Here is a 20756-nt window from a genome sequence, read left to right on the forward strand (position 1 = left end):
CTGCAGACATCCTGTACTGTAGGTTTTCCTTATTTGTTCCTTATGTTTATAAATTAGCCCTGACATTTGACTCAATGCGTAAAAAAGGGCTACTTTAACTGCTCCTCTATTTCACTCCCCAATAATTCATCAGTTAGATGTAGTTGTAACCCAAGTGGAAGATGAGGTGAAGGCAGATGTTGGAGTGGAGAATGAGAGAGACGGAGAGCCAGGTGGCTTCAGCTCATACGTTTGTCTCCTGACTGATGTGATAATTCTGGTTGTGAACAACCGCCTCCAGGATAAACCTGTGAAACACAGAGCGAGATGGAGGGGGGATGCGCTCGGGAACACAGAAGCATGAAAGCAAACGCATTGACATTGATCTCCCATCGGAACCAAATGTGGGTGTGCTTAAAATGTAAAAAGTGGATCAAATATTTGAAGTGGGTTTTTTTTGGTTTTGTTTTGTTTTTTGTTTTTTTTCCCAGTGATTTTGATTCCACGCCTGCTGCTACATAAAAACCGCTCTCGTCAGGTGATATCAGCGAGACTACAATCTCTAAGCTGCTCCCAGGGAGCAGCTGAAAAAGTGAACAACAGACACACAATGAGGAAACAGCATGAATAAGTAAAAAAGATAACTATATACCCTAAAAACAAGAGGATGCTGTGTGGAAAAACACTGTAGTAAGGTTTGGGCAAAACTGTTTTGAATGCATTTGCATGAGATTTGTATCTGTTATTGATGTTATAAACCCATTAACCCCTTCAACCCCATCTCAGAGATACAGTAAAGCCTCCCTGGCAACATAATTTTCCCATCAGTGTTTGTTTAGAAACAGATTCCTTCCTCGGCTCCCTTCCGCTCGTCATTCCGCGTTCCAATAAAAGAGGAAGGAGGGAGTGAGGAAGGATGAGGACTGAAAGGCAGGAAGAAGAGGGTAGAGGCAGGAAGTGAGGCGATGGGGTGAGCGTTGATGAAGAAGGCAGGCTGATAGCTGTGTTGTCATTGGCTGGAAATCTATAATTACATAGTCATTCACATATTCTCTTGCTCCTCACGTGGAAGTCTTGTTTCACCTTCTCGTCAGTCCAGCTGTGGCATGTGTACGCCTCTGTTTTTGGATATGAGCACTTTTCATCAAAGGGATCATGTACAACAGTCACAAGAATCACTTATGAAGGAAAAGGAAGATGAAATGAATGGGCATAAGTTCAAAACCTCATTTAAAATAATCTCTGTGTAGCACATATTCACCCTGCATGCTCTCAAAATGAGGAAAGATGTTGTTGTTGTTTTTTCCAGAAACACCAATTGGTTATTTTAGCAGTTCCTGAGATATCATTTATGTTCATGTTTGGTCTGCATCTTCTGGCATCGGACAACTAACTCTCAACACATGCTCACATGTCATGTGGTCCGCTGTAGTTTCCACCACCACCAAACGGTGGATGAATAGTTTCACACAACCCTCCGAACTTACTCAGTTTAATCATTTTGGTCTGACATGATCTTGAAAGTCTACAAGAGTTGCATGATTAAGTTATTTATCCACAATTGCATTAGCAGAGGGCTAACAGGAAGTAGCTCTCTCTGCTTGTGTAAGTCTCTGGCGTGAGCGTGCTCAGTGTGCATCGTCCCGGCAGAGCAGGAACATCGCCACATACTTAAACACCAGATTAATACAGAGAGATTTATCTGGCAGAGATGAGCGAAATGAGAATTGTTGTCATTTTTATGAAAATACCATGTCCTGTAAGTTGAAGTTCTGCCAGAGGCAGGCAGTGAAGAACTGTGTCAAGGCATTATGTGTTCTTCTCGGTCTCGATGAAGAAATTGATTGTTCTTGCATGGGACGGGTATTCCTCAGCTGAACGTTACTAGCTTAGCAGATAACAGGTAAATATAGTGCAGCCTCCACATGTATGTATATTTACTGCAGGCATTCATCGGTTCACACTGCTGGTGGATGTATTTATCAGGTCATCAGGATCATAAACATTAACTGGCCTTAACGGTACCCTGTATGCTTGAAAGATGTGACACAGAAGCATGAAAGTCATGTGCTTTTATGCTCTTAATCATATTCGATCTGATATGCTGTCAACCCAAATATTTACTGAGAGCCTGGGACTTTGCATTTGATTGTGCTATGATGGATGTGTTTGTTTACACACGAGATACATCGACTTTTCTTTCACCCACCTTCCATGGGTATTGTGAATACTGCTCTGTAAATGTTTGGTTGAATTATCAATGTGTCAGACTTGTGAGTTATTAGACCGACAACTGACTGATTTTTATCTGTAAAATCAACTGAGAATTTATGAGTTCGTCATGTTCTTTAACACTTCAACAGCCTCTTAAACTGTCATCGATTTGTCACATTATTGCCAATAGTTTTTAGTCAGCAACAACCTCCCACTTACATTCCCGGCTTTAGTCAGATCCCAGCATTTTGATCTGCTGTCCTCTCTGAACTGCGGCTGAAGTGAGAAAGCCAGTTTGTGTTTGCGGTCCAGAAGGAGTAGGATGAAGGGAACGATGGTAGAAAAGAGGAGGCAGCTGTCAAGAGGGGGGGCAAGAGGAAAGAGAGGAGTTAGTTCAAATGAATGGGAGGAAGAGCAAGGAGGAGGAGGCAGAAGGATGACAAGTGTCGTGATAGTTAAGTTAGCTCAGTTAAGAAGCGTGTGTGCATGTGTTGCTGGCTGAGGTGGGGAAGAATGACAAGTATGTGGGACACTTTCCAGAGCTCTGCTTTAGAGGATTCAACTGCTGTAAGAGAGAGAGAGAGAGAGAGAGAGAGAGAAGCTAAAATAGAGAAGAGAAAATACAAAGAAACAGAAGAGACAAAGCATTTACATCCACATTAGGTGATGAATCCATGTACTTTCCCTGTTTTTTCCTTTTCTGTCCCCCTCTATCTCTGACACACATACGGACACGCCAGGATAAAGCGGCGCAGGGTGGAGCAGGTCATGGCTGCAGCTCATTGTTGTTCTGGCTCACAGACTTCCTGTTCCAAGCGGCATTGACGCCCATCACCACAACACAGCTGCTTCTAAACATGACAGAAACACACACGCACACGCACACACACACACGCACACACACACACACACAGTTCATTCATGTTCCCTGGTGTATACAGATTTATACCTGTGGAATCACTTCTTTTCACACTGTGTTTGCACAAAAACTTACGAGTGCACACTTGCATGCAACAGATTTGAATATATTTGCACACCCACAGAGGCGCGCACACACACACACACGCTTGGCATGGAAAGCCTGTAGTTTGATGCCATATTTAAACCAGATGAGCAGAAACCTGTAAAGCCTTTGATTATGACCTACTGCACAGACTCAGACAGACGTTCCAGCTCAACCACTTCCAGTCAATCTATAAGATTAAGCTCCAACACAACTGCAGGCTTCGACAGTAGAGTTCACATCTACCAAGAGGGATGTGGGGAGGGGAAAAGGCAGATTAGTTGGACTTCCTTTCACTCGTGTAATCTGAAATTATTTCAGAATCTTCACTTTTGAAGAACGCTTGGATTTTAGGGGGAAATTTTTTGTTTTTTGTCTTGTTTTTTTAACCTGTCCTGTTCAGTAGCTGGGGCAAGCAGTATCGATGTTCCTGGTGCCTTGTTGTACTGAAGCAGTTTTACTCTGCAAAGGAGGAATCTCCTCCTATCGCCATTTGTGTTTACCTTTATTTGGAATGGTATTGGTTCATTGATAAAGCTACTGGACTGAGGCTCAGGGGTGGATAGGAAGAGAGAACAGGGACAGGATAGGGAAGACAGGAGGGGGGGGGGTGATACAAAAACAACAATAGCAGAAAAAACTAACAACAGAAAAAAAAGAAAAACATTGGTTGCAGAATTTCCAGTGCAAATTTGCCACTTGGTTTCATATAATTTTAAAACAAATGTCTGAATATTTGATTATGTATCAATTGTGCACCGTGTGTGTGTATGTGTGTATGCACATGTGTATGTGTGTGTATGTGTATGCTATGGTTTGTCTTTCGATGCTGTGGGTCGCTGACTGTAGCTGATGTGGGGGACCAGAACAACACGCCCCAGTCCAGGATAGCAGGCAGGTCAGGACCAAGCCACCAGGGCACCCAGAAACCCCCAGAACACAGGGAGCCCCATAAGGGCCCGCCACTAGCAAGGCCGACACCCGCCCACACCCCACGCCCAGACGGGGCAGACCACAGCCCACTACAATGACCAGGCCCCAACCCTCCACCCCCATCCCCTCCACCCATCCCTTGTTCTCCACCTCCCCCCAGAGCAGGCCAAGCTTCAGGCCATAATGCACCACCAGCCAGCAACCCACCCCCCACCCCCCACCCCCCCAAAAAAAGGGAAAGGGACCCCCCACTCACCCGAGAGGCCCATGCCCACCTTCCGGGGTGAGCCAAAGGCGTCCACGTCCGGGACCGCCACCCCCAGACAAAATAAATAAATAAATAAATCATACACTAGGGGGGGTACCCAAAGGGGGGGGGGGGATTTTCAAGGTTTGCAAACATACCGCATTAAGACCGAGAAGAGAAATGCATATTGTAAATATTTACCATTGTGATTCTTGTTTTTTGCACATTCTGATGGTTAAGGCGTTGGAAAAGTACATAAGTACACCTTGAAATGCTAAAGAATTGTTTGTTTTCACTTCAGGAGAGATGTAGGAGCTGTGTAAATGGAAACCAGCACATTTCCCCAGCCTGCACTTAAATTTAACCTTAAAGACTTGCTTAAGCCACATTTGTGCTCTCATATCCCGCTGTCTGTCCATCTAGACTCTTTAGCCCCTTTGTAAAGCCATCTGTCTGTTAGTTGTTGAAAGTTTGTATGAAAGTTTTGATTCATTAGATGCAATTACATGCATTGAATTGTCATCATTTGACCCGCAAGAGTTGATGATGTGCCATCTTCTTGCAGGACTCCTCCATCTTGGTATTTCACCAAAAGCCAAACTGTCATTTTCACATCTTCCCTCTCCCTCAGAGCAACAATACCCCCGCTTCAGTACTGTCACGCCAGCCATTTCCCCTCAGGCCTGGGATTTGCTGAAATCTTGTATACCACTACGCTTTTTTGTGTGTGTCTGTCTCTTTGTGTGGCCATTGCCGTTTGGCTGCCACAGAATCATAAACCACCAGACCTAATTCTCCCCTCTATGGGCCTGTTTTTACTGTCAGATCTTTTTAAACGTTTTCATGTCAGCGACCCTCCCTACATCCCTCCCACACACCCCAGATTTAACCAGATTTTATCCAAGAGACTGCCAGATGGGAATATTTGTTGGTGATGATCCGGAAATTGGTTGAGACCCATGAAATTGGGAGAGTTGCTTTGTGGATTTGGCAAATTGTTGGATATACTGTAGCAGGATGGTTCAGAGGAATTTAGCCATTTTTTTTTCTCACATTCGTTCTTTTCTTCAGACTCTTTAGCCTCAGACTAAACAACATGAGCAGAGCAGGCAGGAAGAAAGTCGTCTGGTCAGGAAAGTGCTTCAAATTATAAAATGGAGCCTATGAAGAGTCACATACAAGCATAAGCTTTCCTTAACAGCCACAGTGGAATCTTGTGGATATATTAAATTAGAGCTAACAGGGAATCATTGACAAATCCCTCAATGTATCTTTGATGGATTTGAATCTATAAAATCCCAGATAATTGTAAAGAATGCCCATATGGGATGTTAAATATCTTATTTTTTCTGATGTACACCTTAAACATATTGGATGTACAGTTGTCTAAAATAAAGAAAAATCTCTCATCTTTTCCCCGTGTTTATATTTTAGATTTATTTGTATTTCTAATTTTGCATTGACAGTCACACTCAGGTCAACGTTTGATGAATGTTCATTTAATGTAGTCATGAAAAGAATAAATAAAAACAAACAGAATAGAGCAGAACAAACAGAAAAGAAGGAGAAACGCGCGCACACACACACACACAGAGGTCACGTGTGTGTTCCAGCTGTACGATACACCACAATCTCATCTGATTTCCAAGCACTCATTTCTTTAACTCACAGTCAGCAAATTCGTGTACTTGAAGGTCTCCAATCATTGTATATCTGGCAGCGTGTGCTACTGTTCACATCTCCTCTCCCTCAGCTTTGAGTACCACTACCGAACATATTTGGATACCGAACGTGTCCAGATTTAGTACGTAGCTTTTATTGGCTGTTGCTCCGTCTTTTTCGGTCAGGGAAGTCAAGTATAGTTGTCTGTCGTCGCGGTTCACTGCCTCTATTGTCATCACAAGATGGCTCCCCTCCATTATGGTTGTGTGTGTGTGTGTGTGTGTGTGTGTGTGTGTGTGTGTGTGTGTGTGTGTGTGTGTGTGTGTGTGTGTGTGTGTGTGTGTGTGTGTGAGTGAGTGAGTGAGTGAGTGAGTGAGTGAGTAATGTGGCCAGACAAGCGAAGTTGTGAATGTGCTATAAATGTGTGTGTTAGTCTGCTATTAAGTGAAGGTTGTGTGCACCCATGGAAGTGTGTCAGTGTGCTCTACAGTGAGTGTCGACTCAGCTTTTTCCAGCCAGCCCCTTACTCATTTAATCCCCCTAATCCCTTCTCCCCCCTGGTTTTTTTTTCTCCACCCTCCTTTCTCCAATTCCCTTCCTGTCTCCCACTCCTCTCTTATCTCTGCCCATCCGTCCGTCTGTTTTTCGTCTCCTAATATCCACTGGCTTCTATATGTAGGTACATAATGTGGGACAGTTTTCTTCATTTGTCGTCACGCAGACTGAATGAGCGGTGTATTTTTGACTGTTGCTCCTATACTGCTCTATATTGCCTCTCATATAAATTAAGCTCATCTTTAATCCCGACTTGATCGCTGGCATTTTCTGACTTTCACTAATGGAAAGTCAATCAGTTAACAAAGTCACTCATCTCCTTCGTCTTTGTTTTCAGGCGGTGGAAAGAGAGCAGGTGGACAGTATTCAACCGAAGCTTCAGCATGTCAACGCAGTGGGTCAGGGTCTGATCCAGAGCGCCGCCAAACATACAGACACCCAGGCTCTAGAGCACGACCTGGAGACCACCAACTTACGATGGAACTCTCTCAACAAGCGGGTACGACTCTGTGTGTGTGTGTGTGTGTGTGTGTGTGATTTAAAGCAGGAAAGGGAGAAAGATTCCTTCCTCCTGTTAATTTTGCTGTTTGGTACCATCAAGTACATAACACCTGAATATGGACCTAAGAAAGATGAGTGGAGTTGTGTAAGAAGGCCGGAGTGAAAATGAAAGCTAAGCAGGTTACAGATAAAAGGTTTTAAGTCCATCTTCAAGCACATGGATGTTCCTCTGAATACAGTTGCAAATATCATTAAAAAGTTTAAGCTCCATGCAAGTGCATCCAACATCCCTGCATCCAGTTGCAAGAGGAAAATCTATCCCAGGACAGAAGTACGTGAATGGAAGACAAAGAGCCAATAAAAATTTCTCAGCAATACAAGCTGTGCTCCAACGTTGAGGCACATCCGAGTCTGATCGCACCATCCATCACTTTGTGAGTGTCAGTGTGCTCAAAGGAAGTAGACCCTGGGGGACACCGCAGTTGAAAGAAAAACATCTTCTTCTTCTTTTTTTTTTTTTAAAGGAATTTGCCATAATGTATAGTTACGAGCCTCAATTCTTCCGGTAGAATCTCTTAAGTGCAGATGAGACAAGCTGGAGCTTTTTGGCAAGTCACATCAGCTCTGTTTTCATCGATGCAACTAGAAGAGCATTTAGAGAGCGCAGCCCTCCGCCAAGGCCTCTCTAGAAAAAAGAGTGAGGTTTTATGCTATGTTCTAAATTGTTCCGGGTTCTTCCATGGCCCTCGCTCCACCCCTCCACTAACTTTCATGAAAACAATCCTGGTAGTCCATTCATAATTTGACAGACAGATAAACAAACATCCCTGAAATAAAAATATCCTTGGAGGGACTAAAAATTCTGCTTTCAAAGAAAAGACACATGGCGGAGAACTGGTCATGTACTTTGCGTTGTCTGGCAGGAAGTGTCTGCAGGAAACAGGTGGAATTTGGTATATGGAGCAGAATGTACTGCCAGGACCGCTGGTTCCGGTTCTCTTTAACGCACAGGTTCTTGGGTTGTTCAAGCTGTGTGTTTTGGCTGAATACACTGTATATTGATCAGACCAAAGCACCGCCGTGTGATGGCCCTCTATGGTATCAGCCCTGATCTGAATCATTTTGAGCATTTTTGGAGAGAACATAAAGACGTGGTCTGTAAAAAAGGCACCGTCGAGCTTAGAGCCGGAGCAGATTTCTGAGGAGGAGTCGACCAAACTATCTGCTGACAGACAAAGACACAGAAATCACATATTTGAGGTCGGCCTGACTGATGTAAGATTTTTGAGGCAAAAACTGATTTTGGGGCATGGACTCAAGGTGGTCAACCAACACGGGAAAAAATTCATGGATATATGCTGCCGATATCGTGAATTTTCGTGCTGGACTGAAAATACACTTTCGCTTTTCTACTATACTCTCTTTATGACACAGTATATCTGTGTTAGGCCCATTTTAGGCTCGTAAGTCGGGCCATAATTTGCCGTGATTGATCCTAAAGGTTATGCAATAAAATATAGTGTGTGTGTATATATATATATATATATATATATATATATATATATATATATATATATATATATCTTCTTCTAAAATATAGGTAATATATTCTCAGAAACCAGGAAATGGATCCATCTGTCTCTCAACTCCATCTCACATGAGCAGTCACATGAGATGGTTTGTTTGCACTTTAATTCACAGTTAATATACGGTTACATTGATTATGCTTCTCTGTCTTCAAGGTTGCAGAGCGGATTGCCCAGCTACAGGAGGCACTTTTGCATTGTGGGAAATTCCAGGATGCCCTGGAGCCTCTGCTAAGCTGGCTGAGCGACACCGAGGAGCTGGTGGCCAATCAGAAGCCCCCGTCTGCCGAGTACCGTGTGGTCAAAGCCCAGATCCAAGAACAAAAGGTAAAAGAAAGATGAATATATTCTCTTAGAGGTTTTGATTACAGACTTAGCGGCATATCCCTACAAAACAATAAGAACTACTAAAGAATAAAGCAGTTGTTCCCAGCTGACTGTGCTTCAGGGGAATCAAGGGCAAATGTTAACGTGAAGAGTATTTCTTGCTCTTGCTCAAGTGTCTGCTCAGATTTTCCATGCTGGCGCGAGCTTTGGAAGCAGTGAATGAGCTCTTAGCTACTGCCACCCACATTCTCCTGATCTTTGAAGTAGAGTGCCAGCGTTTGTCTTTAAATTAAACTCTTTTAATCTTATTTTTGTAAGATTAAAAATCATTTTATTATCGTCTTATTTTGAAATTCAGTTTTTCTGTCCTTTACAGCCGTTAAAATGAGACATTACAGATATTCAGGCGTCCTCAGTGTCCTTCAGCAACTAACAATAGATATTTGAATGCACTCACACACGTACACACACTCATGCACACATGCACATTCAATGATCCGTCTGCCTGGCATCCAAACAGCCCCAGTTGACCGTCTGCCAGTCAGACTGGCATCAAAACAAACACACACACAAACATGGTGGATATGTATTGTTTTCAAAGGCGCATACACACTTTTCCCTGTTTATCCAACACACACTTCCTGTGTTTGTGCACATAAGAGTGCTGTAGTCTGGGCCAGCGATCAATCACACGTGTTTACATCCGTGACTGAGAGTGTGGTCACCGTTTGGCTGAGGGAGAGCGTAGACTGGAGAAGAATGCATTGTAAGGGGCTGAACTGAGCTGCGAGGCCTCGTCACAGCAGGACTAACTTAAGAGTTCTGTGTGTTTATCTGGTTTTGGGCATCATATATATGCAAATAATTATTTTATTATGATGAGATGAGGGGTTCTAGGCTCATGAAAAACATGGAAAATCGCAGTTCCCAGGTCTTGAAAATGGGAAAAGAAAAAGAAAAAAGCTAGAAAATTTTAGAAAAGTTGTGGAAATTTCCTTCAGGAATAATTCAGTGTAAGAGTATGTGTGGTTCAGAGAAGATTTACTGGGAAAAATCTATTTTGACAACCGTGAATTTACTTAAATTACATATTTATGTTGTATCAAATGATTCAGCTCAGCATTAACTAAAGTAAAATCAACCAGCGCTGGTACATTTTGACATGGATTTCTTTGTTAATTTTTCATGCGTAAAAATATTTCAGAGGTTATATGATCATGAAAATTTTCTTCAACTGACAAAGTCATTGAAATTTATTGCTAAAAATATGTTAGAACTCTGCAAGGTATCAGCCTGCTTGGTTTATCTGACCGCAGCTGACGATGGTTTTCATGTTTTCCTCAGTAACTTCATCCTACAAATATGCGCTGTAACTAATCTCGTTCTGCATGTTTAGAGCCGAGGCTGACTTGTTTCACTGAAACACATTAGATACTTATTTGTTGTAGCCACAAGTGTAAACTCCTCTTTTGTCTGCAGACATGAAGGGAACAGCTTCTCAGTTGGATGTGTTCATGAAGTATTGACAAATTTCAAAGTAGTGCTGAGTCACAGTGGGCATTTATAGTGAATTTGAAGAAAATCCCTCTCGTTGTTCCTGAGATATGAGGTGACAGCGCACTTGACCTTTAACATCCGACCACCAAAGTCTTTTCAGTTCATCCTCAAGTCCCAGTGGACATTTGTATTAAATTTGAAGAACCTCTCTTGAGCTGCTCCTGAGATGTTGCGTTGATGAGAACGGAACAGACAGGCTGTCAGACAACCTGAAAACATAATGCCTCCGACTCACAGCTGGTGCTGTCACAGAGGCAAATTTAGTTGTCAGTTTCATGTTTATTAAAACCACCTGGCTAACAGCGGTGCATGGTAATACAACAGCCCTGCAGTATATCCAGCCTTCATGAAGGAACTGTAATAATGTTTTGCTTCTGTTGATTCACTTGCGACTTTTTGGAAGTTGTTATTTGTGGTGCCTCTGAAACGTGCTGCCTCATACTGAGAGACATTTTGTTCAGCCTCGTGTCTGTACAGCCTGTTATACTGTAATAAGCACTCTCCTCAGTACAAGTCGTAACAATAAACTCTGTTTCTCTTCCTCCAGCTGCTCCAGAGATTATTAGATGACCGCAGGCCGACGGTGGAGATGATCCGAGCTGAGGGGGAGAGGATCGCAGCCACAGCCGACGCTCAGGACCGAGAGAAGATCCAGACTCAGCTCCAGAGTCTGGCAGAGAGGTGGACAGACCTGCTGGACAAGGCCAGTGGCAGGTAAATCTAAATCAGCAGCAGGAGCCGGAGCACTTCAGCAAGTCAGAATGCATCACACCACTCATATCACCATGGGGGCCCCTCTGGAAGCTACTCAAAGTCTTAAATTCCAGTATTTCTGGACTGTTGGCACCTCGGTTGTATTAATTCTGGCCAAGTGACTGTCACAGAGAGCATTCACAGATAGCTCTGGTTGTAAATATGTGGTTTAGGAAAGTAATTGGTGGCGAACCTCAACAACATGTTATCTTGTGGTTATTTCCCTTTTCATCTCTGTGGTTCTTTTGAACACTGTACTTAGAGAATAGTGTCATTACTTTTGGTTTCTGTGGTGCACAAGTCATGTCAGAGGCCATATCGTGTGTTCAGTGGGAAAAGTCGTAATTCTATGGGAAGGAACATTTAGGAAAAACTCCCAAAATACAGTGAAGATGTTTCATATTTCAGACATGGTATCATATGTAAAGTTTATAACACATTCATGACTGGCAACAAGCTGGAGGACATGATAAAATGTTAAATGCACCATGGACTGCAAACAGTAACAGTTTGGCTTGAGGAGAATGTTCCTCAAAGCCTCAGACACCAGCACTGCAACGAGGAATTGATTACTCGATCGATCGATCGAAAGAAAATCCCAAGCTGAGGAGTTATTTGATTAATCTGGAGATTCTCCGTGCAGAAATGTCAAACATTTGCCGAATCCAGACTCCAGATTGCATAATTCATTAATTTATTGTGAAAATATTAAGCAGGTGAATCAAGGATGGAAATAATATCTCATCAATGATTAGATTCAGCTCTATCAGATAAGCGTGTGGTTTTTTTTTTTCTCTGAGCAAAAAAACCTTCTCCTTTGTCGGCCTTCAACACACAAACACTGCAAAATGAATTTGGTCTGTCTGTGAATTCCTTTAAAATTGTGTTGTACATCATAAGAGTTTCATGAGGATTTAATAAACTGATTGTTAGAAAAAAGAGACAGCTGCACGACACAATAATCGGGTGTAAATTGAGCAACAAAGCATGCAAAAAAAGAATCCATGAAAGAAACAATAAAAAACCAATAACAACACTCCTCCTCATATCTCTGCATCTTTGCCACCCCTCCCCCGTCTCGTCCCTCAGGCAGAGGCAGCTGGAGGAGTTGCAGGTTTTGGCGTTTGAGTTCCACGAAGCTCTGGAGCCGCTGGGAGAATGGCTGAGTACCACCGAGAGACGCCTGAGCTCCGCTGAGCCCATGGGAACCCAGACGGCCAAGATCACCCAGCAGATCGTCAAGCACAAGGTACTGTTGGCCGCAAAGGGTCTGAGAGATCACATGTTCGATTCCACCAAAATGAAATCACAACAGGAGGAGGCTGCATTCATGTCTGCTTAACCATTTTTATTTGGGAAAGTGTCACCGTAACGTCAAAGATTTAGGCACAAACACACACACACACACACATGCGGTTGCTGTTATTGACAAGAAAGCCCTCGCTGACTTTTATATTGTTGCAGTTCTAGTTGGGCAATCCGAGTTTGTATCCAAGCAAGACAATAAATTCATATTGACAAACACACCAATGTTCCTCCACTCACTTTTGTTCAATATAAATATGACAAAACCAAACTCACAAATTGCCTCAGTTTATTTGTCCCTGTCACATGAAGCTGTTTTTCCTCAGAATTTTCATTTATATCATTCATTTATTCATTATGATTTCCTGTTGGTCTATGATTTATCACCTGCATGCTTATGCTTATTTTGAGTTTTTATCCGTCTTCTTTCTTTTGTCCTGCTGTTCTTTTCACACTTCCCATCATCCTCCCACCAAACACACACATGCATGCTCACAAAAAACAAAACACACACACACTTCCCAGGCGATCCAAGAGGACGTGTCCTCACACGAAGCCGAGGTTGACCACCTTGAGTCCGTGAGCCAATCACTGACTGCTCTCAGCTGTGAAGCTGACCGTGATTGGTTACGGGAGCGTGTGGAGGCGGTGAGGTCGGGTCACTCTGAGCTGGCCGATTGGTGCTCCAGGCGGGCAGGGCTGCTGGAGCAGGCCCTGGCCAACGCTCAGCTGTTTGGAGAGGAGGAGGTAGAGGTGCTGAACTGGCTGGCGGAGGTGGCTCAGAGGCTGAGTCACGTCTCAGTCCAGAGCTACCAGACGCAGCTGCTAGCCGAGCAGCACAAACACACTCTGGTACGACACATCGTGTTCACACTGCGTTCCTTTTAAAGCATCAGAACAGTTTAGGAATCTTGGAAAGAAAACACTTATCACATCAGAATTATATTTTGCACTGAAGGCATCATTTTAAATATGAATAATCACCACATTTATGTGTGACTCTTTACAGTTAGTCATGATGGAAATAAGTGGTACCATTATAGCATTTCCATGCACATGACACTTTTAGCTGGAGATTAAGCAGGACTTCACACTGCTGGGACTCGATACACAGACGGCCATGACAGAATATACATTAACATTTTCCTCTGTGCAACTGTTATATGAGCTTTTGTATAACGGATGTGAAGAACAGATGCAGAGCTCACACCATATTTAGGACTATAACCAGGCCGTCTCTCCCTTCAGTCGCTGAACGAGGAGATCTTGAGCCGGAAGAAGACGGTGGACCAGGCCATCAAGAATGGACAAGCCTTACTCAAGCAGACCACAGGTAATAGCAATGCCCTGTGTTTCCAGGCCCTCTCTAAATGCTCGCTTACTGGAAAGAAGTTATGACTTATAACTGGACAAAGATGGAACAATGATTTCACCTCAGGTCGGTGCGAAAAGCATTATGTTGTCTACTTCTACCAGTTAGAAGGAAATGGCGTGCTAATGGTCAAAGCATGTAGGGAATAAGGACTCAGTGTGCAGAATGTAGCATGTTAGAAATGTGATATTTAGCGATTTCATTAACATTCATTCTGCATGTCCTCCTGCAGGTGAGGAGGTTCTGCTGATCCAGGAGAAGCTGGACGGTATCAAGTCGCGCTATGCTGAGATGACGGCCAGCAGCAGTAAGGCCCTCCGTACTCTGGAGCAGGCACTGCAGCTGGCCACGCGATTCGCCAGCGCTCACGACGACGTCAACCAGTGGCTGGACACTGTGGAGGCGGAGCTCAACAATGTGGAGCCTGATGCCACGCCAGCCTACCAGGAGAGACAGAAGGTGGGAGAGGAGAGATGGTTGTAGATAAATAGCTGCTTATGAATTTGTGAAATAAAACTTTCTACAGTCAATTCTAGTGAATTTATAGGAGCATTTCAGTTCCAGCACTAAAACGGCTTCACCCAGCAGCAGCAGTTCTTCATGACACACCCCAGGAGAGCCGTCACACTTCAGATTAAAGAAGCTTCATGCAGTATTTAGTAGTTATGAAGTTCATGCTCAACTATTTCACATCTCACTGATTGGCTCCCACTGTGAGTTACAGTAACAATGAATCAACATTCATCACTTTATAAGTTCTGTCAATCCCAATATTTCAAGTTTGTAGTCAAAAAGTGATTTAGTTCTGGCCGTTTTTAACAAACATCAATAAAGTTCCTCTTTCTTAAGCATAATTTCTGTTTTTTATGTTAAATGCGGCAGACTTAAACCATCCACACTTTTAAAGATTACTTTCTCTTTATCTTTTTTCCATCGTAGAAAAAAAGTCACATATGTTTTAGTTATTTGAAAAGAACAGTTAATTTGATGACCCCTGTCTGTACTGACATTTTCAGCTCTTCCAATATCAACCTACTCGCGGTGTGTTACCATAAAAAACATTGATTTCTGGGAACAAAATGACTACAAAGATATTGACAGAAATATTCCTATGTAATTTGCTGGTGTCCAGTTTTGTTTTTTGTTTTTTTTTATACTGCATTGACATTTGCAGCATTTATCATTTATTATATTCTCGGTGGAGAACATGTGCGCCGCGAACTTGAGCGGGAAAAAATGACATGCGAGATGGCATTTAGACTGTTTTTTTGTTTTGTTTTGTTTTGTTTTTGTCATTGAAGTATTTCCAGTCACACATTTGTATTTTAAAAGTCTTCGTTCAGGTCAGCTGACATCCCAGGTTCAATAACAACTGTTTTCAGGAGCTGAAGAAAGTGTCGGCAGAGAAGCGTCTGGTGCTGGACACGGTCAATGAGGTGGGCAGCGCCTTGCTGGATCTAGTGCCATGGCGAGCCCGCGAGGGTCTGGACCGCTTAGTTGCTGACGCTAACCAGCGCTACCGGCAGGCTGATGAGACCATCACACAGCGTGTCCAGCTTGTACAGGCCGCCATCCAGAGATCACAACAGGTACTGCAGTTTAATTCTTGTACAACTGAGCCTTCGGCAGATATCATAATTAATAGGAACAGATTTTTTTTTTTTTTTTTTTTTTTTGCTCCTAAGACAATAGAACTTGCTGATGACAAACCTCTTTGTCTTTCAGTATGAGGAGGCGGTGGATGCAGAACTGGCCTGGGTTGGTGAGACTGAGCGCAAGTTGGCATCTCTGGGCCCCCTGAGCTTGGAGCCTGACGTGACGGTGGCCCAGCTGCAGGTGCAGAGGGCCTTCAACATTGACATCATCCGACACAAAGACACCGTGGATCAGCTCCTCCTCACCAGAGACGACATCCTTGAAACCTGCAGCGACGCCCAGAAGGATGCACTCATGGTGAGTCACTGAGGTGGAGACAGAGAAGGAGGGAGATTGACTGGATGGAGCCTGATGGTGGCCAACAGAGGGAAAGAACACAAGACAAATAGCCACCAGTCATTCTGTGGAATATCTGTTCTCATGTCTTCATCTTTGGTCTTCAGGTGAAGACCGATTCTCTGAGCGCTCGTTATGATGCAGTGAGCCAGAGCCACAGTGAGCGGTTCTCTGCTCTGGAGCAGGCCCAGGTTTTGGTTGCTCGGTTCTGGGAGACTTATGAGGAACTTGAACCCTGGCTGGGTGAGACTGAGACCCTCATCACTCAGCTGCCACCACCGGCCATCGACACAGACGCTCTCCGACTGCAGCAGGACCAGATGAGGGTAAAAGATGATGGAAAAGCACTACGTCTGGCTCAAGTTTTCTACCTCAATGTAACTAAAAAAAAAAAAAAAAAAATCCATTCAATATCCATGCTTTCATTTTCCAGCTGCTCCGGGAATCAATTGCTGAGCACAAACCCCACATTGATAAGCTGCTGAAGATCGGACCCCAGCTGGCTGAGCTCAGCCTCCAGGAGGGGGCAACCATAACCAAGCGTTACACCGAGGCAGAGAGACGCTACCTGGCCATCAAAGCAGATGTCAAAGGTCGAGCAACAACTCTGGACGAGGCAGTGTCCCAGTCTGCTCAGGTACAATACCACTTTTACACATTGATTTGGTTAACAGGGCGCTATAAAGACAAAGTTGCATTTTAATGCATTGAGAGCATTTTAAACAAGCTATTAACCAATTAGGGAAGGTAAGGATTAGCTTAAAGCTTATTAATAACTTATATAACTGATTTATCTATGACTCACTGAGTCGTTTCCTCGAGCTTGTGGGAATTTTTCTAGGAAGAATCTTGTTATTCCAATTAGACCGCCATCACATGAACGCAGCATCCCCTGGGTTTTTGGTCAATGTTGCTAAATTCCAGCAGCAGCCATATTAGTTTATTGATTTGAATCCAAATCCTTAATACATTTTCTCACATGCTTTGACAGATTTTGTGAAATTTTCTTGTTTAACTGCCGAGCAGAGGGGCATGTGAGGAGGAGCGTGCTGTTTTTGGCTGTTGCAAGCCACTGAGCGCAGTCTAGAAATGCTCTTTAGCGCAGGTGCGTTGTTGCAGTAGCTTGTTAGTTGGTGTCTGAAGCCCCTGGTGTGTTTACTAAACAGCATGAAAGCTTGCGAGTGGGTTTGACTTTGTTTGGTTAATGAAGATTTACTGTGTTATGTTAGTTTAAGCAAAGTGTTCTGGACTTTTTCCTTTCCTTGGGTATATTTTACTTCTTTAAAAAAGTAGCAAGGATGACACACCCACTGTAGAAGTATCTTAGACAGGGAAAAATGTACCTGTAACATAATTCATCATTCAGACTTTTCTCTCACATCACATCTTCTTTTATTGTCGCCTTCTTAACAGAGATTTTTACTTTCACATCATTTCATGAGACGTCATTGAATTACCTGCTGTGGATTTTGCCTGTCAGTTGTGCTGAATGCATGTCTCAAATTTAACTCATGGTATTGTTTCTCCACCCTCCATCCCAATCGATCCAACCCATGTATCTCTCCTCCTCCACCTGCACCACCACACTCTCCACATCCCTCACTCCACCCCAAACCTCCTTGTCCCTCATCCTTTAACCTCCCTCGCTCATCACATTCACCCTCTACTCATCCCGTCCCTCGTTCATTGTGGATTGTGTGTTGTCCCACTTCCCACCACCATTTACTCCATGGTCACTGCTCACCGCAATCACCCAGCTGGTAGAGGTAAGACCACTGACTGACAGCATCGTACTGACACTCTGCTGCTGCTGCCGCCACACCACATGATTTGGTTGACTAATCCAATATGGATCAATGTTCAGTGTATTATCTCCTGCCCAAAATCTCTGCTCCTGCAAAACCACATTATGAGATTCCTGCTTGGTAGTCTCTCTCTTTCTATGAGGTTTGTTGAAGCAGTTTTATTTCCCTGAGATGAATCAAAATGCTCTTTAACTCTGGCAACGTTGCATCATGTCTGCTCCCTTGTCTGTAATGTCTCCCAAATTCTTGAGTGGCCTAAAGCCTGATTTATGCTTCTGCGTCGTGGCGACGCCGTACCTACGCCGTCAACGCAGACCCCTACGCCGTAGCCTGACGTGCACCTCCAAAAAATCCTGACTACGCGTCGCGTCGACACGTAGTGACGTGAACGTCAACGGACTGTGATTGGTCCGCTCACACGACGTTTCCGGTTCAGCACAACAACACCGCTATTTTTTAAGTTTCTGTGGTTAGAGCAACACGCAAAAATAAAAATGGACCAAGCCGAAGAAAGAGTTATCGAGGAGGTTCGCAAGTATGACCACCTTTACAACTTCCATTGTTGTCTCTGTCTCTGACCCATGTGCTATGACCGGAAGAAAACTAAGGAATTCGACAAGAGTCCCCCAAAACCATACGAAGATAAAGCCACACCCCTCTAGTGGCTTGGCGGTGAATTACAGAGCAACGCGTTCCCTCGACACAGAACTATAAATGCACAATGACGACGTAGGGGCTACGGCGTAGGTACGGCGTAGGTACGGCGTAGGTACGGCGTAGGTACGGCGTAGGTACGGCGTAGGTACGGCGTCGCCACGACGCAGAAGCATAAATCAGGCTTAAGCTCTGTGGATGACTAACGTGTGATAAAGTCGTTTAAAGGCCATTATTTTGGGAAATGAGCTTATCTGCAATCCTCTCCAGAGCCAGAAAAGAAGGTGGATACCTCTCTACTCTTAGACGGAACTGAGACCCAGAGGGACCGACTCACTGCTAATTAGCTTAACTCGATGAATGGTAGTAGATGGGCAACGTAGCATACCACTGTAAAAAAGGAATCAAATGTTCTTTGATTAAAATCGTCTGTGCCATTAATATAACTAGTGGTGTGCAGAACTTTTATGTTGAAATAACAGGGAACATTGATGAGGAACTGTAAATTTACAGTCAGATACATAGTTGGAAACTGCTTTTCTTCTAAAACCGCTCTGAGCAGTGCACCTCAGAAGCCCCTTTCGTTGCCGACTTTGAGGATGAGGGGGATTACTTCTGGACAATCCTACATCCTGAACCTGATCCAGTTGAACCAGAATAAACAGACCAGGAACTGCAGGTTTTTAGGCCGAGCTGGCAAGACAGATGTATGCTAACCTGCCCATTCACGGCCATTTATTGTGCGACGCTAACTAGCGATGAGCAGGTATCTGTGGGTCTCAGCTCACTAATGCAGCCGGGGGGAGGAAAGGATATCCTATCTTCCGGTCTAACTCTTGGGAGGATGATGAATAAGAGTATTCCCCAAAAAGGTTGGCATGTCCCTTTATGTCCAACTTGGTGAGAGTTACACATCCTGTTGAAAATATTGAGATATCACATGACAAAACTTTTTTAAGTGTGTTCTGCAATTGCGTCACACATTTTTTTAAAAGTCTAAAACTGTAAAAAATGTTTTCTGCTACAGATGGATGACCACCCACATAATATCTCAATATTTTCCCACTGTCAAAATATCACCCAGCAATCAAACCCAGCACCTCAACACACTCTCTCCTCCTCCTCTTCCTCCTCCACCTCCTCACATCTCCCTGTTCCAATTCGTCTTCCCTTCGCAGTTCCATGACAAGATGGATCCCCTGTTGGAGACCTTGGAGGGGGCGGTGCAGCGGCTGCGGCAGCCTCCCCCAGTGGCAGCAGAGGTGGAGAAGATCAGAGAGCAGCTGGCAGAGCACCGGGCCCAGGGACTGGAGCTCGACAAACTGCTGCCAAGCTTCTCCGCCCTCTGCGCCCGCGGAGAGGAGCTCATCAGCCGGGCCGCTCACGACGATCCCGCTGCCCAAGGTGAGGGCAATCAACAGGAAAACACTTGACAGGCAGTTTGTTAATGCACATAAGACAAACACAAACATGCTAATTCTTGAAAAAAACTATACTATATACTGTATAGTACTTTGTACCGTTATAATACTACAGAGGCCTGGAGTGGAAATAAAGAGGAAGGAAAAACTGGGCTTAAGACCAAAAAAGAAAATATTTTTGAGGCCACAAGATGTAACTTGTTCCCCCAATTTAATTATATTGAGGCCACAAGATGTAATATGTTTCCACATTTTAGGTACTTTTAGGACATGAGATGGAACCTGTTCCCTCTAGTTAACTTGTGGCCTTGTTCTCCAAATGTAGTTCTTTTGAAGTAGCGAGGTGTCACCTTTTTACCTCAATTTAATTATTTCAAAGACACAAGATATAGCTTGAAGTTGCTTTATAATTTTGAAGAAACCTTGTGGCCACAAATTAAAATAAATTGAGGGGAAAAGTTATGTTTTTGGGGCCTCAAAAAATCAATTTTCCCCTCTGGCAAAGCCTGCATTTTCTCTCCTCTATGGCCTCTCCAAGGCTTCTTTTAATACATCTATTAGATTTAATTGATGACAAACTACAAATTGAGAAGATTAATTAAGTTTTTTTTTCCTGACAGTCGTCCTAAACCACTAAATATTGACAACAATGATTCTTTTTTTCTTTTTCTTTTTTTTTCATTGACCCACTTTTTTTCTGCCACACTAAAATTTGCCAACAAAGTGTCCAAAAACTTTGAGAACATTCCAATAAAAAGATTTTTTTATTGTCAGAAACGCCCCAGGAGAGCAGATTACACCCTCAAGCTGAAACATAGGAACATCTTCAGGCTTTAGGCCAACTAGTTCATGAAGTAACCAATCAGCTGGCTTGAGTAAGTCACTGTTTG

The 20756-nt window shown here is 43.6% G+C and overlaps 1 protein-coding gene across 15 annotated transcripts in view; it reads left to right on the plus strand.

The window, feature by feature from the left end:
- macf1a (microtubule actin crosslinking factor 1a) overlaps positions 1 to 20756 on the plus strand; it is a 217038-nt gene that overhangs the window by 177236 nt on the left and 19046 nt on the right. For 10 of the 15 annotated variants that reach the window (XM_086194416.1, XM_086194418.1, XM_086194419.1 and 7 more), the window contains 12 exons: positions 6931 to 7092; positions 8837 to 9007; positions 11112 to 11278; positions 12407 to 12566; positions 13148 to 13474; positions 13871 to 13955; positions 14227 to 14453; positions 15377 to 15583; positions 15720 to 15947; positions 16094 to 16312; positions 16420 to 16623; positions 19624 to 19849. In XM_086194416.1, the coding sequence (XP_086050542.1) occupies positions 6931 to 7092; positions 8837 to 9007; positions 11112 to 11278; positions 12407 to 12566; positions 13148 to 13474; positions 13871 to 13955; positions 14227 to 14453; positions 15377 to 15583; positions 15720 to 15947; positions 16094 to 16312; positions 16420 to 16623; positions 19624 to 19849 (2383 nt within the window). Of the gene's footprint in view, positions 1 to 6930; positions 7093 to 8836; positions 9008 to 11111; positions 11279 to 12406; positions 12567 to 13147; positions 13475 to 13870; positions 13956 to 14226; positions 14454 to 15376; positions 15584 to 15719; positions 15948 to 16093; positions 16313 to 16419; positions 16624 to 17743; positions 17753 to 19623; positions 19850 to 20756 lie in introns of all 15 variants that reach the window. The other 5 variants (XM_086194422.1, XM_086194414.1, XM_086194415.1 and 2 more) reach the window with 2 other exon arrangements.

This window comes from Aulostomus chinensis, chromosome 22, assembly GCF_037954235.1.
Source record: "Aulostomus chinensis isolate RoL2024-O1b breed Wild chromosome 22, RoL_Achi_v1.0, whole genome shotgun sequence".
NCBI lineage: Eukaryota > Metazoa > Chordata > Actinopteri > Syngnathiformes > Aulostomidae > Aulostomus > Aulostomus chinensis.